Genomic DNA, 18,510 nt, shown 5'->3' with positions numbered 1-18,510 from the left:
GTGTAAGGGGCATAAACCATACAAAATGCAGCTCGATGAGGCCGTGACCTTGGACTGGTACAATAGATCCAGAATCATGGAACATTGGTTTCTTATATTACTGTTGTATAAAAGTACCGCTGCTGTGATATGTGGGTATGGCCACATATGAGTATAGATACTGTGACATGTGAGTATTGATACATATGGGTGCTGTGACATGTGGTTATGGATATATGTGGGTGCTTTCACATGTAGTTGCAGTCTTGCATACTATATTTTTGCTGATACATAGCAGACTTCTTGAAAAACTACATAAAATCATCAGAACGAAAAAGGTTACATTTTGATGCACTTTACTGTAGCTTAGTACCTTGCTCCTGAAGTGGCCAAAGTCACCAGCTATTATACTTAAATGTGTTGCACATTAATATTGCTATAAATGCTGATCACTGCTTTTGACAACAATGGACTTGGAGATGTTTGAAAGGAGGAGGAGGCATTCATTGCCATATAGGGATGGCATATAGTTGGCTGTGAGCAGCTCACAACTAGACAATAGAACAATTACCCCATTGCTCTTTTATTCCTACAAGCATAAAACTGAGGATAATTCAACCACACACAAAAGGGAGATTCCCCACCTTGGATCACAGCAAGGAAGAAGCTCCAATAATTAATAATTGGCTTCGGACCCTCTCCATAAGGCAGGGCAGGATGAAGTCCATTGGACGCTTATAAAATGGGGCCCTAATTGGTAAGGCAACCATACTCACATACTAGCAACTCTCTCTCTAGCACAGGGCCAAAAGCATATTCCTGTCTTTTAGGAGGCCTGGATAATGATTCCACTTTCCAGAATAGGCCAAAGATAGTTTTTCTTTGACAAGAGGACCATATATTCACCTACTTCCCACATTGTGGGCAAGGCAGCAGCTATCACATTGGAGGGAAACCCAGGTAATATCCTCCCTGTATTGCATGTATACAAATTCGTGTTCAGACTCCAATTCTGCCTTGGTGTCATCCTCGACTCCTCTCTCTCCTTTGGCCCCCACATCCTCTCTCTTGCTAAATCCTGCCGCTTCCAGCTCCGCAACATCGCTCGCATCCGGCCCTTCCTCTCCCAAGATGCCACCAAATGCCTTATCCACTCTCTGATCATCTCCCGCCTGGACTACTGCAACCTCCTCCTCACTGGCCTCCCCCACTCTCATCTCGATCCCCTTCGATCCGTCCTTAGCGCTGCAGCTAGGCTTATTTTCCTCTCTCGCCGCTACTCTTTTGTCTCCCCCCTCTACCTAGCCCTTCACTGGCTCCCATTCCCCTTTAGAATCCTCTTTAAGCTCCTCACACTCACCTACAAGGCCCTCACCAACTCCACTGCACCCTACATCTCCACCCTCCTCTCTATTCATGCTCCATCCTGCCCTCTCCGTTCTGCCTCTGACCGTCGCCTCTCTTCCCCCCTTATAACCTCCTCCCACGCGCGTATCCAAGACTTCGCCCGCGCTGCCCCCCTCCACTGGAACAAGCTCCCTCCCTCCATCAGAACTTCCCCTAATCTGTCCAGTTTCAAACGGGCCCTAAAAACCCACCTTTTTCTTAAAGCCTTTTTGTCTCCCACTTAACTTCCTACCTTATCTTCTGCCTCTGTCCCCCTACTCTCCCTCTCTCCATTGCGTCTCTCTGTCTGTCCACCCCTCCCCTTAGATTGTACGCTCCTCTGAGCAGGGCCATCTCTCCTCCTGTTTCCACCACTTCTAACTCTGCTCTCCAGCTACTTAGCCCTCCTCCTCGAGGGTCCTCCACCCCACGTCCACTCTCGCTCCCTCCTCCCCCCTGGGGGTCTCCCTGTCTTCCGCTCCCTCCTTCTTGGGCCCCGTTGTTTGCGGATCCTCCCTCCCCCTTCCCTGCCCTCTCTAGCTGTGCATTGAGCTTACTGAGTTGCTGTGTTTACTGTACTGTGCTGTCTCCCATTGTATTGTAATTTTGTTTGTCTCTGTACGGCGCTGCGGATGCCTTGTGGCGCCTTATAAATAAATATTAATAATAATAATAATAATAATAATTCTTCCTTTTTATTTTGGCACTACTCTTTGTAAGTTATAATATATATAAAATAAAATCTGCTCCCATCATTGGCACAGACAGGAGCAGGGGTTGGAACTATCAGGGGCAAACGCACGATTTGTAAAGGGGGGTTTCCACACCACGCCACCAGTGGGCATGACCAGCATGCATGGGGGCATAGCTATAATATTAGACAGTGCTTGGCTGTTCTCCAACTCTTCCTATCCCTATAATATACCTTGGCAATGCTGCATGCACTACTGTTAGGTGCACACAGCTCTCCCTTTTCAAGCAGAGCGTGTGAAGCGGGGGCAGGGTCCAGCCACCTTAATAATACAGTGCCCCAGGCTTGGAGGTGGATTTCCAGGCACTAGCAAACCTCCCTCGGTTTGCCTATGACTATGTACAACTTCCCTAAACAAGTGGTAACTCTGAACCTGGGGCCGGGTCAGCAGAGGCTAATTACGGCAGAAGCCACTCCAATAATAGGAGGGCGGGGGACAGGGACCACTCCATGCAAAAGATCAATGTACATTTTGCTATGCTACATTGTAAATTTTCTACTAAATATATGTGTTTAACAGACACTGAGTTCAGGAGTATAAGCATGTGAGCGGATTGTATTATATATAAGCGCATTTTCAAAAAAAACATCTCTAGTTACCTTTTTGTTTTGCAGGCATCGTAACATAGGTTACTGGCCCTTGAGGACCTATTTCTCCTTGATCTCCCTTAGTAAAAAAGAAAAAAACATTTATGTTCAAATAATTGTTAAAAAAATTATGTAACCTACATAATGTTTATTTATCATGTCAGTGGCCAATAGGGAAGAAATACATTGACTTTCATTTCATACAGTAGGAACGTGTTCTGCATGACTGGTGGACATCCTTCCTTGCCGATCAGGCTGTAAACCACGTGATCTTTACAGAAATTTAGGATTTTATAACAAATAACAGTTAGAAAATCTCACTGTACAGTAGCTTACACTAAGATTATATTTTCCGTCAGCTTACAGTAGTGAACCTGGACTCTGTATCTTTAAGCAGCAGATAATAAACCCATGTCTGATGCTTTCATCATGTTTTCTACCCAGGAGGGTTTATGTTTTGTCTGCAACATATAAGGAGATTCCCACAAAATAAAGTTTACTTTGAAATGTTCCCCAAAATAACAATAAACTTTGATTGGTGTTTTAGAGGATGTGGTTTATCCTGACAGTAACTCATACAGAAACACTGGAGGTTGTGTGGGAAGATCTGAGAGTCCTTGTTTCATTTTTATTACTATCTGTCTGTTTCCATTCACTATTATCCCCCTCATGTCTCATTCTTTTGCCATGATTACTGGATACATTTAATGATCGATACACTTCACAGTTAGATACCATAGTGTACAGGCTATTACTTAGCAGAAATGGCTCCAGGTGGATGCACTGCAGGACTAATGCATCCCAGCTACTCTCCATTCATTGAATTGTTAACACACCAGCCTTGCAAACACTTTGATTATATTTTTACTGACAACTGAATGTTGCAAACCCACAGTATATGAAAATCATATATATGCATTATTGTAGTGTCTGGCAGCTGTATAATTCTTACTGAGATTTTTTTCTCACTGACAGATAAACAACTGACCTAATTTTATTCAATATCAGTAAGTTTACTGGCAGTTGATAGAGTCAGTAGAAAATAGAAATGTTGTATAGCCAGGCCCTAGTTGTGTTTTCAGTACCTAGTATTCTGGGGCCTGATTCATTAAGGATCTTAACTTGAGAAACTTCTTATTTCAGTCTCCTGGACAAAACCATGTTACAATGCAAGGGGTGCAAAGTAGTATTCTGTTTTGCACATAAGTTAAATACTGACTGTTTTTTCATGTAGCACACAAATACTTGATAGCTTATTTGTACACTGAAATTTAAAGTTGATATTTGTGTGCTACATGAAAAACAGTCAGTATTTAACTTATGTGCAAAACAGAATACTACTTTGCACCCCTTGCATTGTAACATGTTTTTTTCCAGGAGACGGAAATAAGAAGTTTCTCAAGTTAAGATCCTTAATGAATCAGGTCCCTGGTTTGTACCTTCTTGGAATCATGGTTAGAAACCCTCAATTTACTAGCAGACAGAAAAAATGGTTCTTTCTTAATTACCATAAATGTATTATCTTAAGTGTCATGATTTCATGATGTAAATGAGTAACATTTAATTTCTCCAGTGAATGTGTATATTAAAATATAGGTACCAATGTTTTAAAAAAATACATACTTTTCACTAATACCCCATTCATACTGCTCCAAAATCCCGGGTTTTTCCCGGGGCGAGCTCAAACGACCCGGGTCTTGGTGCAGTATGAATGGTACAAGTGAAAAATCCCGGGTCTAAAAACCCGGGTCTTCAACCCGGGATTTATCGAGGGGTAATTCCCGGGTCGGACCCGGGTTGCCTGCACTATGAATGGTGCAACCCGGGTTTTGGGATAGTTGCATAGGGGAGAGAGAGAGAGAGAGAGATAGAGATAGAGAGTTTTTTTTTTCCCCCATATTCCAGCTTTCAGCCAATGAAAAGTGCTCTGGTGATGACTCCCCAAAAAATTGCCAGGGCACAGACTTGTGCAGTATGAATGGGGTCAACCCGGGAAATTCCCGGGTCCGAGGTGCAGTATGAATGGTGTTTCTGAGCTGGGAACGCTCCGAGACCCTGCAAAAACCCGGCTTCAAAAACCCGGGATATTGCAGGGGCGGCAGTATGAAAGTGGTATAAATCATGTGAACTGAGGCCACTTTTCAATACAAAGCCAGAATAGAGTATATTTCATACAAATCAAGTAGCTGTGCCGGAACAATATGTGCTTATACATTAACACCTCAGTCTCAAATCTGCCATAGTGAATATCTGGACCTGAGCTAAACCAAAACAAGTATTTCAGAAAAATGATGAAGTGGTTTGAAAGCAAGTCTTATTACGTTGTATCTGAAACCATACATTGTACTGTAAATATAAAAAGAACTCCTACTAAGAATATTTCTTACTGGGTACCGTGGATCTCCGATGAAGCTAAATGTTTTAGTTATATAAGTTAATTAAGGGCAAGTACAGGAGACTGAAAAACATTTCAGAACTGAACAGAGGAGTAACATGATGCCAAGGAAGAGATAAAAGAAAGCATTAATATATACTATCACCGTTAATATACATAGTTACCTTTGTTCCTTTTATTCCAGGTGGTCCAGGATTACCACTGGCCCCAGGCAATCCCTGTTAAAATTGTAAATAATTTGTATTTTTAATAACGTAGATGACAAAATGCAGTAAAAGTCAGTCTGAAGGTACAAAGAACTGAGTGGATATATAGCCATGACAGTTGCACAGAGGGTGATAAACAAGCAAGAGATCGTGTCATGTTGATAAACAATAGTGACAAAATTGGTGAAATGAGTTTAATAATACGTAAAATGGGAGGGACACTTTCTTCTTGTTAGCCAAGTGTGCCACATAATATTAATTTAATATTGCCCATTTATTACTCAACAAATGGAGACATCCTTGGGCACAGTGCGACAGAAGGATTGTTTCAACTTACGTCTCTTCCTGTTTCTCCGCGCAGACCGTTATTGCCAGCAGCCCCCTGGAAATTGAATCAAATTATTTTTACATATAAGAAGTACGTCATTATTTTATTTCCTCTGCAAATGCCAGTTAGATGAGCATTAGGGGGAGGTATTTATTTATTTACAATCAATAGCCACAAAAAGACAGTTCTTATACCATTGCCTAGCTACCTTTTTCTTTCTATTTTACTTGCTGGGAGACTATGAGTATTCTCAGCTTATCTGTTAGATGAACGTTTATCTAAAGTAATGCCCTTTCCATTCTGCAATGGATCTAATATTATTAACATGTTACTTGCAGGATAATAGAACAACCTAGATGTGGTTTTTACATTGTCCTCTAATATCCCCGGATACAGTATACTTACATTGTTATAAATCTATGTATTTGATGAGCTTGAAAATGTTAAATCAGAGATAGTATTTTATTTTTAAAAGAGTTTCCAATCAGATGGGTGAGGCCACACGTGATTGGACCAATGCTACAATTAGCCAATCATGTGCCTCCTAACCCCAGGTCAGAATGTGCTTTCCTTTACATTCCCTAACTCAAAATTGCTAGGTAAGTATAAATAAACTGCTACAGCATTAATTATTTCACTTATGGAACACACTAGACCAGTGGTTCCCAACTTTTTGCAGTTAGCGGCACCCTTAGAGTCTCCAAATTTTTTCAAGGCACCCCTCCAAAATAATTACTGAGCAGTCCTGTTTTAGAAGTAGTTGGGTCAAAAAATTGTAAGAAGTATTTAGGTCACGACAGAAATACTTATTTAGTTGTATGCAAAAATGCCCATCTGCATCCAGACACTCTGCCCCCTCTGCATCCAGGCACACTGCCCCCTCTGCATCCAGGCACACTGCCCTCTCTCACGTTGCCCCCTCTGCCCCCTCCTCTGCCCTCTGTCACGCTGTCCCCCTCCTCTGGCCTCTCTCACGCTGTCCCCCTCCTCTGCCCTCTCTCACGCTGTCACCCTCCTCTGCCCTCTCTCACGCTGTCACCCTCCTATGCCCTCTTTCACGCTGTCACCCTCCTCTGCCCTCTCTCACGCTGTCACCCTCCTCTACCCTCTCTCACGCTGTCACCCTCCTCTGCCCTCTCTCATGCTGTCATCCTCCTCTGCCCTTTCTCACGCTGTCAAACTCCTCTGCCCTCTCTCACACTGTCACCCTCCTCTGCCATCTGCCCTCCTCCTCTGCTATCTGTCCCCCTCCTCTGCCATCTGTCCCCCTCCTCTGCCATCTGTCCTCCTCCTCTGCTCTCTGTCCCCCTCCTCTGCCCTCTGTCCCCCTCCTCTGCTCTCTGTCCCCCTCCTTTGCCATCTGTCCCCCTCCTCTGCTCTCTGCCCCCCTCCTCTGCTCTCTGTCCCCTTCCTCTGCCATCTGCCCTCCTCCTCTGCCATCTGTCCCCCTCCTCTGCCATCTGCCCTCCTCCTCTGCCACCTGTCCCCCTCCTCTGCCATCTGTCCCCCTCCTCTGCCATCTGTCCCCCTCCTCTGCCATCTGTCCCCCTCCTCTGCCCCACGCCAGGCGCCAGCTATAGAACAAAAGAGAGCAAACAGAAACTTACCAATCCGCGCGGCGCTAGGACCCTGCAGCCTGCTCTCTCGCGCAGCTGTCACTGACGTCGATATTCAGTGACAGCTGCGGGAGAGAGGAGGCTGCTGGGTCCCGGCGCCGGCGGATTGGTAAGTTTCTGTTTGCTCTCTTTTTTCTAGGGCTGGCCCGCGGCACCCCAGTGACAGCGCCGCGGCACCCCTGGGAGCCGCGGCGCACACTTTGGGAACCGCCGCACTAGACACTTGCTTGCCACAGAACTACAGATTAACTTCAACAACTTAAGTAAGACATACAGTCATACAACTTTCTCATCTATCATTAAATCGAGTGAATTGTTTGTGGTGCTACATAGGATTTATATTTCACTGAGGGGTCTGATTACAAATAGGGAAAAGCCCTAAATCCAGATTTATTTAACAAGTCTTCCCTGCCAGATATAGCTTTACATGGCATCACCGGGTCTAAACGGGAAAGCATGGGGAAGGTTATTTAACAAGGACATCTGTACCACAAGTACCTCTGCTGTCCTCTGATTGCTATCTCAGGATGGTGATAACTGAGGGCTACCACCAGAGAAGAAAAAATATTAAAATAAAGCATTTCATTTTTTTCTTTTTTTAAACAATGTTATATATTTTTTCTATTATTTTTTTTTAAACTTTATTTATTTTTTCAAACCTGGAGCTGGAAGTCCAAGTCCGACCTTCCCGCTAAAGTGTGCATGTGAATAGACTCCCTGTGATCTGATGAGTGATAAGTCTCCTTTTAGCGCTGCCAGCCAGCTGCCCTACTAAACTTTTATGTGGTCAAAGATTTTCTATCGCTGTGAGAAAACTATCGCTATGGGAAATCTTCACAACCATCAGATCTTGATAAATAGATGGTATCAATGGTGGAGTAATAGTCTCCTTAAGCATATTATTCAGGAGTATCTAGAATGCTTGTTTGTTGATTTTCTATACTCTGACCCTGGTGGGCCATGATCACCTCGGTAATTAACTTATTTGAAAGAGCAGACTCCCCTCTGAAATAAAATCTGAAATAGGGTGTCTCTTTTCTTCCTAGGTGGGAGTCTCTAGAACATAGCTGGCACCTCTGCTGATCACCCTTAGTGTTGCTTGGCTATCTCCATTGCAGGTGAGATCCGAAATAACGGCTCTATGGCTCTCAATTAGAGCCATTGTGCTCTATATCCACTGCTATGGAGAGAGCTGAGCAGCACCAAAGGTTATCAGCAGAGGTCCTAGCTATAGTAAGTGCCAAGTCCTTGCTAAATACAGGGATCCCTACCAAAGTACTATTACTGGGAAGGAAGAGGTTTTAAATAAAATGGAAAATAAGTGAAAAACACCTCTAACACACACCATATCATATTTTGGAAAAATCAGCCATAAAATTGTGCCCCTCCCTCACTGTGCCCTAAAAGTCTTACGCATTAATTAAGTTATTTATTGATGACAGCAGAAATTCTTGTGAAACTGTGGTCATATGATCATTGAGAACCAATGCACTGCACTGGCAGACGCCCCCCTGCCGCCCAGCCCAGCCTGCCCCTGGGTCCTAGATATTTACAATCTTTTCTATGTTTTTTACTGATTTTGCATTTATTACTATATATTGTCAACAATCTCCGGCGTGCCCAGTGTTTTTCTTGTACTTTGCTACATGTAATTTACCCTTGGTCCTGGGAAGCCCATAACACCTTCTTCTGCCTGTTCTGGTAAAGTTGCTTCACCCTTAAAATGAAAGTAGAATTGAAAATAAGAAAATAAAAAAGATTTTGATGTTAGACAATAGCATAATTCAAATTGTGTCAGTCAGAACTGGAGAGCATAGATTTCTAATCACATAAAAGTCATATAAAAAAAAAACCAAAAAACATAAAATAGATTTTTTTATATTCCTTCTTTATATGTTTCCATGCAGGCTAGTTATAAAACATGTACATTAGATATATCTATACTTATACACAAGGGTGGAATGTGGCATCACAGAGCCCCATAGCCAAATTTGGAGGAAGTTTTTTTTTAGATAAGACAATGTAATAGATCATCCCATCTATTGTCTATGCTAGCTCTTCATAAACTAGCATATCAATTGAATTACACATTTATAGTAAAAGTAAATAAATCATAAAATAGTTACATAAGAAAAGATGATCAGAAAAATATATAAATAAAATAAAACAGTCAAGAAAAAAATCTAAAATCAACATGATAATGTAGATATCTCCATAACAAAACTATTTGTAAAAATGTTCTTACCTGAGGCCCAGGATTTCCTTTTTCTCCCTTGTCACCGTTGTCTCCCTAGAAATCATAATTATTACATTTAATCATTAATAAGAAAGCCATTTTCATCATCATCATCATCATTTATTTATATAGCGCCACTAATTCCGCAGCGCAGTGCAGAGAACGCACTCACATCAGTCCCTGCCCCCTTAGAGCTTACAGTCCAAATTCCCTAACACACACACAGACTAGTGTGAAATATGATAGCAGCCAATTAACCAACTAGTATGTTTTTGGAGTGTGGGAGGAAACCGGAGCACCCAGCAGAAACCCACGCAAACACGGGGAGAACATACAAACTCCACACAGATAAGGTTGTGGTCGGGATTCAAACTCATGACACCAGTGCTGTCAGGCAGATGGATAAAATGTGTTTATCTTATACTATATATGACTATTGTAAACACCAATTACAAAAGAACAAAGCATTCTGACCATTGTGCGAATGTGCCTAATTGTTCGACTAGCGCATTCACAGACGCACAGCCACAATTTAAATTTGGGAATTAGCCCTGGAATATCAATTTGAGTATTCTTTTATGAGATCCATTCTACTCACTTTCAGACTAAACTCTTCATTAATTTAACATTATTGAAGAGTTTCTCCTAAACAATATGACTACCTTCACTATGTGAAGCTCAATAAGTATAATAACTATATTAAGCTTTCCTCCTAAGCAACTGCTCGGATTACCCTATTCATGCTTTATATTAATATGTGACAGTAGGAATGTCTTTCTTACGTATCCCTTTTGTGCAATAGAATATTATTACATGGCTCAAGCTTAAAAATATGCTCACTTTTATAAGAGCCCCAGGAAGGTGCAAAAGGTGTCTTATTGAAAGTAAATGATGTTTTCCAATTACCGACTAGTTACCTGAAAATGAAAGTCCTTTTGCAAGAAGGAAAATATTTTGTGCTCTTGATTAAACAAGGAATGTAGCCTAAATGTACCTTCTTCTCCCCATGCATGGCATTTAAATAATCTCATACTGCAAACTGAAATTTATTTTTTATATGTGGGTGCATAATAAAGCACACGTATTCACGAGTCCACCCCACTTCTTTAAAAGGAAGCTGAAAAATGCCTCCATCTTGGCTTTCAAATCCATGCACTTTCAGATAACTGATGGGTAGAATGTGATTGGCTGCTATGAGCTACATCTCCACTTTTCCCATGTTTGGTAAATCTACCCCAATGTGATTTAGTATACTGCTATGTTTCCATGAGCATACTGTGTGGTTTAATAGTCATTTGTATCCAAATGTTTGCAGTCGCTCCTGATAGGGTCTATATTTGTATGAAATATGACTCTTCTTGCAGTAAATCTTATGTGTTCCTCTTTGACCATTCCAGATGTTAGGAGGTTAAAAAAAATGTGTATATATTACTGCACTCAGAAGATGTAGATCTATGTAAAACACCTCCAAGTTTCATACACATTAACATTTGTACAAATCACCAACACATAGGGGGAGATTCAAAACACTATTTGGCTAATTAAATCTCCACCATAGTCACATAGTGAAGGCAATTATATTGTGGGATGAATTCAGCCTATCAAGTCACTAGTAACTGATGACATCACTACATGCCTGATGCCTCAGTGACAGCACTAAAACTGCAATGTCATTAATGTAAGTTCAGCTCAAGCAATGGCTGCTTCCAATGTGTGTAAATGGTAGGTATATTTTAACTTATTTCTCATCCATACTTACAGCTCTGTATATACAGCTATATGTATGTACATTCTGCTTGTACTTAATTGTATATGGTACTTCAGTTGATAGAACAAATTACGTGACACATGGAAATAACATATAGCTTACAGCAGCAGAATTATTCCATCAGTACAATAATATGAACAGAGATTCTTACCAGATAATCTATTAGAACTATATCCGATGGCTGTACCAACTCTAGGTGGCAAGGTGCACCGGTGGGTCCTGTTCCTCCCGGTTCCCCCTGCAGAAGTGGGGAAACAGAACAGAATTACTTTTTTACTCTCTGTCACTCTCAGTCTAGACATGAATTGGTCATTACACTTTGGCATAGTTGTTTTGTGATCAGCCTGCATACAATTCTTTTCATATAAAAGAAAACATTTTATTATTTTTCAGGCAAAATAAAAGAAATACTATGCCAGATTCTCATGACTTATTATTATTATTATTATTTATTATTAGTGTTTACTAATAGGACACCACAAAGTGGTGGTAGTAGAAACAAAGCAGACTGGTAAACGAACAAAGGTTCACAAAACTGTACATTGCACAAGTAGAACTGAAAAGCACGGGTAACATATACAAGTAGTAATACAAGATGGGTAACACAAATCAAGTCATAGTAAAAAGCGCAATTCCCAGGCAAATACAAGAATGGCAAGGCAGTGGTGCACGCAGGGGGGGTTTCTGGGTCTCCAGAAACCCCTCCCCCGCGCTAACTAAGTGCCCACCATAGTGGCACTGTCCTATACAGCAGCCGCGGCGCTATCAAAGAAGCATCCGCGGTGGTGCTGTATTGTATACAGCACCGCCGCGGACGCTTCTTTAACAGTGCCACGGCTGCTGTATAGGACAGAGCTGCCAAAACGGAGCTGCTGCGGGTGGTTTTTGTTGCGTGCGCCCCTGCAAGGGTAGCCGTAGGTGCAAGGGAGGTGTAGAAAGCAAGTGAGAAAGAGGAACGGGGGAGGCTACAAGAGGAAGGAGGGCTCTGCTCATAAGATCTTACAATTTAAAAATTCTATAAACAAAATAAGATCTCTAACTCTAAAAACACAAATTTACATATTGAACTGACAATAAGAAGGCCTGGTTTTCATTTGTGATACAGTTTAAATAAATACAAGTAAAACATTAAGCCTATTATCACATGAGGCGAGGAGTCAGCCTTGTTTAGAGAAAAACACCTCTGGTGATTATTATTTTAAAGTGTGTAACAGCTCTACTTACTTTAAAAAAATAATAACGAGATGGATTATTACGTGTCATTAAACAGCTACACTAAACTCCAGTAATAATATCCTGAGACTGGCTGAAAGTAAAAACAGACATACTGTATATACACCTCAAGAAAAGGGTGATTTATTTTACAATGATAAATATGCTCAATGAAATAACTTTAAACCGAAAGAGGTGTCTTTTTTTGTAAATGTTTGAAGACTTTTGGGACCATGTTTTCTAATCTTTATCTATTATGTACCTTCATAGAAAGTAATCCAAATATTTAATTCATTATGTAACCTCAAACATACACAAGGGTCATGTGCCCCATTCAAGTTGTCAGGTTACCACATTTCTGCCAGTTTATATAGATTAAGAAGTGTCTTTTATTTCAAAGTCTATTTTGTTTGGTTATACATATAATTTGATTAGTTTACCTTGCGGTAGGTTTAGCAAATCTTCTAAAAAGGAAAAGTGGTTTATAGTATCCAATCAGATTCTAGCTATCATTTATCTAGAACATTCAGGAAAATGATAACTAGAATCTGATTGGTTGCCGTGGGCAATACATCCACTTTTTCTTTTTAGGTTTGATAACTCTACTTCCATGTGTGTAAAATATATTGGTGGCAGACTTTTGTCGCATGCCTACTGTATATAGTACATATTGTAACTACTCCTTACTATTTCAATAGTGAATAATAATGTCAAAGTCACTGACAGTACACACAGTACATAAATACAATCATGCCTGTATTAAATAGAGATGAACATTTGATATGACAATTAATATATTTTGTTTTGTTATATGATCGACTGTTTTATTAAGTGCGGTGAGGAATTTGTGTCAAAATAAATAGATCATTGGATTACCTGTAACTGGCATGGAAGGCCTGGGGGTCCAGGTTTGCCTCGTTCACCCTGTAAAAATATACAGTATTAAGAAAATGGTAATGGAATTATTCAGTATATCACTTTCTTTTAACATAATTATTTTTATTGGGATATTTAAATGGTAAGGGATTGGGTACCGAAAAAGGAAGGGAAATAGGAAGGGTTACATAGCGGGGAGCATACATATCACAAGATATTTACACTCAGAATTGCAAATGACATTAGCAGAAAAGAGTTAAAGTATAAGGCAAACTTACGGCAAATAAATGCGTTACATACTCTAGAACCAAACTATTGCATGGGTTCCAGACTGGCAATGTTCAACCTGTCTGGTGGGCTAAGCATCTTAGCCCCTCATCCTCAGTAGCAAACTCATGCCAAGACATCCACTTGACAAAGGGTGAGGATGGGGCCATGAAATAAGGGACCTTGTACGTCTCCATCACGATGCGGAATTGGATTTTAGTTTCAGTTTTGGCAATGGAGGGAGGGGAGGATTGTTTCTACTGCTATCCAATGGCCACTCTAACAGCAATCATAATATGACCTCATACGTATCTATGATATTGCGGTAGTTGTTCGCGGTATAGCTGGAGAAGGGCAATAAGTGGAGGTGTGGTTAGTTTTACCATTGTGACTTTTTTTGCAAGTTGAAAAACTTAACTTCACATTGGTTGAATTACCGGGCAAGACCAAAGCACATGGAAGATATCTCCAACCTCCCCACAATCATGCCAGGAAAGCTGTGAGTGAGAGGGCCAAATTTTGTACAGGCGGGCTGTGGTTAGGTAGGTCCTATATAACAGTTTCATAAACATTTCCAGATGGTTTGTGCATTTAGACATTTTGGCTAAATTACTATAAATGTAATCCCAACATTGAGTCGGAGAAAGAGATGTATCTAAATCGGATTCCCATTTTATTTGGGAAGTATGTTTAGTCATAACAGGGAGAGTGGTAAGGTAGGTGTACCAAAATGTAATGTCTCCTTTGTTGTTGCCTCTAGTCAGTTTACAATAGATAATGGGTAGAGGGGAACTCACCGGGCCGGACCTGCGCAAAAGGTCAGTGATCCAATGTTGCAGCCGCAGGTACTTATAGAAATCTCTAGTGGGGAGGCAAAGGGGCAAAGACTTTCTGCACCAAATAAATGTGTCAGGGAGCAGAATCTCTCAGAGATCCAATTAGAGAGATCCAGGTCGGGGATGAGTGCAGCGACACTGGAGAGCGAGATATTACTGGTGAAGGGTACAAAGTATGAAGAAGATCCCACTGTCCTATCCAACACTTTAAGAGCATCCCGAATAGAGGAGAGTGGCTGGGAGGGGTGAGGTCTCAGTGAGGCAGGGGGCCAGATTAATTCAGCTATAGGAAATGAGGGGTAAAGGACACGCTCCAAGTCTACCCAGGGCTTGTGTCGACCTGGAAAGGCTCAGTCTCGAATGTGAGAAACAATACATGGCTCTTGATATTTTACTAGGTTGGGTAATGCAAGCCCACCTTGCCTTCTGGGTAAAGCCAATCGAGTAAACGACAAACGGGAGGGCTTACCCCTCCAAACGTATTTAAGTATAAGAGAGTGTAGCATATCTAGGTATTTCTTAGGGAGCAGATATGGGATTGTTCTAAAGATATACATGAGTTTGGGGAGCAGCATCATTTTGAACGCCGCTACCCTGCCCAGCCAAGAGACCTCATAGCCCATCCACCTAGTTGATAATTTAGTGAGTTGGGCAATCAAAGGCGGGTAATTCAAATCAAATACGTTAGAAATATTGGCCGGGATGTGAATCCCAAGATAGGAGAGTGAGTTTTCCTTCCAAGTACATTCAAAACGAGCCTTTAGGTGTGTCAAGGATTCTGGGGGGAGATCAAGAGGGAGAGCTTACGTTTTTGTGATGTTTAGTTTATAATAGGACGCCCGGCTATATTCATTAGTACTTTGTGTAAATTCGATAATGAGGCCTCCGGGCTAGACATAAGAAGCAGCACATCCTCCGCAAACAAACAAAGACCGAGTTTGGTTCCCCGGAAATTAAAACCTTTGTAGGCATCTGAGTGACGTATACGTTCCGCCAAAGGTTCAATAGCCAATATGTGAGGGGGGGCAAAGGGCAACCCTGTTTTGTACCATTAGATATGGGGAATTTATCAGAGAGGAACCCATTGCTGAACACTTTGGCAGAAGGACCATTATACAGTGCCAAAATCGCCCTCAAAATACCACCAGAAAAGCCAAATATTAGCAAGACTTGCCGCATATACCCCAATGGAGTCTGTCAAATGCCTTCTCTGCGTCCAGAGAAAGCATCAACAGTTCATCTCGAGACCTAGATATATACTCCACAATATTTAAGACTCTTCTCATGTTGTCCGAGGCCTGGTGCCCCGTGACGAAGCCCATCTGATCAGGGTGCACTAGGCCAGGTATCCAGTATATCACTTTCATGCCTCAAATTATATAACTGAGCAATTATGATTTGCTATAATAAGCAGTGAAATAATCTCATATAATAATCTGGAGGAAAAGAGCACAATCATATAGAGATGTTTCATGTATTGAAAAACAAAGGGTAAATAGAATTAAAATAAACACTAGACCATTGGTGTCTGTGACATTATTGAGTCAGGGTTTGCATTATATAGAGCAAGATGGCAGCTATTTAGGAGAATTATTGATGGATCAGATATATCATAAACAAAAAAATCACTAAATGGGAATTGCCTGGGCAAACTTGGAGGCATGCTCTTTATATGCTACAGTCTTGTGGTTCTCTCTGTCTGAAATATTAGTAACTCTTCCACCAGTTTAGATGTGGTATAAAGTTGGGTTTTTAATAAGAAGATGGGCTCCTAAAGCATATGACACACAGTTGTACACATTATAAAACAATATAGGTATGGGATCCTTTATCTGGAAACTCTTTATCCAGAAATAAAATTTAGGCACTGTATTTCAATCAATGGTAAATACTCTATCCCCATATCACAAGTATTCTAGATAAAGGTAACAGAGGGCAGGAATTGGCCCGAAGTAGCATAAACACTAAGGTTGTTTATATTAAAGAAAAAATGTTGAGCTTACCAAGCGTTAAGTTAACATATAAGGGGTTGGGAAGGTACTAGCCAATCAGTGTTAGAGTTCAGGGAGATGCTTCGTGGGGGAAGGCTTATAAGGGTGGCAAGTGGCAGTTAGATTTCTCTTGCCTTCTGGAAGGTTTCTGGTAAGTATAACCTGACTGACCTGGTTGGTAATTATTGGTGGATAGTGATTTCACTTGTGAAATTTTCTCCCTCTCTTCATATTAAATTCTTTTTTGTCTTTTTCTGCACTGTTTTTTTTTGTTATTTCTTATTTATTGTTTTATTTTTCTTCTCTAATCTTTAATTTTTTCCTCGTTTCTCCCCATTATTATTTATTTTCTCTCCTGTGTTGTTCATAATTTTGTTAAATTTCCCCCTGTCTCTTTCTGTTTTTTGCTGTGGGCGCTTGTCATTGAATTTAGCTGTGCCCCCCCAGCCATGTCTTCTATGCTGCGGCCCAAGAGACCCCGGGTTCCCCCTCATCGCCTCCTAGAGGCTGCCTGGAGTCCCTCCAATGTTGCTATGTGGCAGGTCCAGTCAACGGACTCACCGCAGATCTTGCCCCTGCTCCCCTCGCTTGCCGGGATTCGGACAAGCGAGAGGGTACTCCTGTGCGCCTCGGCTTGGCTCTCATGCATGGCGTTGTTCGCGAGTGCATGCACCGAACATGGTCATCGTGCATGCGTGGTCACAGTCACAGGTTCTGGCGGCCAATTTGGAAGCGGGCTCTCCTGGAGTGCTCGCTGATTCTTTCACTACCACCAATGAGTTTCTGGCTTTCAGTGTCCCCCCTGGTGTTACGCTTGACACAGGTACCAGGGGGAGATATTAACAATAGCTGCTGCACAGGTGATATTACACCCAACAGTGCCTCCTCCCATTTCCTCAGTGGTGGCAGTGGGAAATCATATGGTAGTATGTAGAGTACCTCCTCCTATGCTGAAGGATTTGTTCTTGACATTTCAAATTGCACATTGGAATAACATTACATCGTCAACTGTTAATGTTTTTAATGAACATATTATAGCACAAAGCATTGCTCCTTTGTCACAGACCAGTGTAGCTGCAACCTCCCCCGCATTGTTAGGCAATGGCATAGTTACGGTATCTACTGCTGCCCCCAATTTGGCGATGCCAGCTCCCCTGCCTGTGCAAGTTTCTAGTTCTATTGCTCCGACAGGTGGTTTCTTTTTCTGTGATACTTTTCCAGTTTCTTCCACATTAATTTATTTATCATTCTCCCACTGGCATTATTGCCACAGCTACACCCGGCCCTACTTTTCAACACGTCAGCACATGCTCCTCTTCCCCTTCCATGGCATCTTTTACAAGTGTTCAGCGCAGTGCTTTTCCCTAATCCGCTGACCAGTTGACTCGCAGCCCGCTTTGCCTGCGCTTGCTCAACACAATTTTCCTTTTCAGGATTTTGGTTCTAATGGGTTTCCATTTGGATTGAGTATTGCTCCTGTTCATTTTAGTTATCCGGGTCAATCATTTGGATTTACTTCTTTCCGAACCCATTAGCGCCTATGTTCCATATTTTCCTAACTATCCTGTTTTACCCAATCTTATGTGGGGTTCTGGCATTTTACAAAATCAGTTAGAGATCTGGGCCCAGGCTCTAGTCAAATTCAAGGTTCAAATTTGTCAGGCAGCGGTGTTCCTACTGGTAACATAGTGTTATATTTTCTGCAATTTCTAATTACGTCCAAGTGATGTCTGATCAATCACAGGTTCATAGTAGAGAGCCATCTTAGAATATGGCTAATGGCACAGTGTCGTTGGCCACTGATGAAGTAGGTCCTGGGCTGGGTTGAGCGTTCACCTTGGCGGCTTCTCTGTTGGTTTCCCACACGGTTACATCTACACTCCCCATTATAAGTTGACAAGCCAGTCAGGGTGTAATGGCTGGTATGCCTGGAATAGAGCCCTCTACGCTAATGGCAACTTCAACTAACCCAGCAGTGTCGTTGAGTGTTGCTCCTGGATTGGGGTGCTGTGTTTCTGCTTGTTCTGCTACAGGTTCCTCTGGTCATTTATCTTCAAGGCATCGGAGGCATTGTA

At 41.7% G+C, this 18,510-nt stretch overlaps 1 protein-coding gene across 4 annotated transcripts in view; it reads right to left on the bottom strand.

The window, feature by feature from the left end:
• COL4A2 (collagen type IV alpha 2 chain) overlaps positions 1-18,510 on the bottom strand; it is a 218,390-nt gene that overhangs the window by 70,033 nt on the left and 129,847 nt on the right. For all 4 annotated transcript variants that reach the window (XM_075200005.1, XM_075200006.1, XM_075200003.1 and 1 more), the window contains exons 13-19: positions 13,342-13,389; positions 11,405-11,491; positions 9,495-9,539; positions 8,907-8,966; positions 5,643-5,687; positions 5,264-5,317; positions 2,717-2,783 (exon numbers count right to left, since the gene is read on the bottom strand). In XM_075200005.1, coding sequence (XP_075056106.1) covers positions 2,717-2,783; positions 5,264-5,317; positions 5,643-5,687; positions 8,907-8,966; positions 9,495-9,539; positions 11,405-11,491; positions 13,342-13,389 — 406 coding nt within the window. The remainder of the gene's footprint in view (positions 1-2,716; positions 2,784-5,263; positions 5,318-5,642; positions 5,688-8,906; positions 8,967-9,494; positions 9,540-11,404; positions 11,492-13,341; positions 13,390-18,510) is intronic.

The sequence above is a fragment of the Mixophyes fleayi genome, chromosome 2, assembly GCF_038048845.1.
Source record: "Mixophyes fleayi isolate aMixFle1 chromosome 2, aMixFle1.hap1, whole genome shotgun sequence".
Lineage (NCBI taxonomy): Eukaryota > Metazoa > Chordata > Amphibia > Anura > Limnodynastidae > Mixophyes > Mixophyes fleayi.
This window is presented reverse-complemented; position numbering and strand designations above follow the sequence as displayed.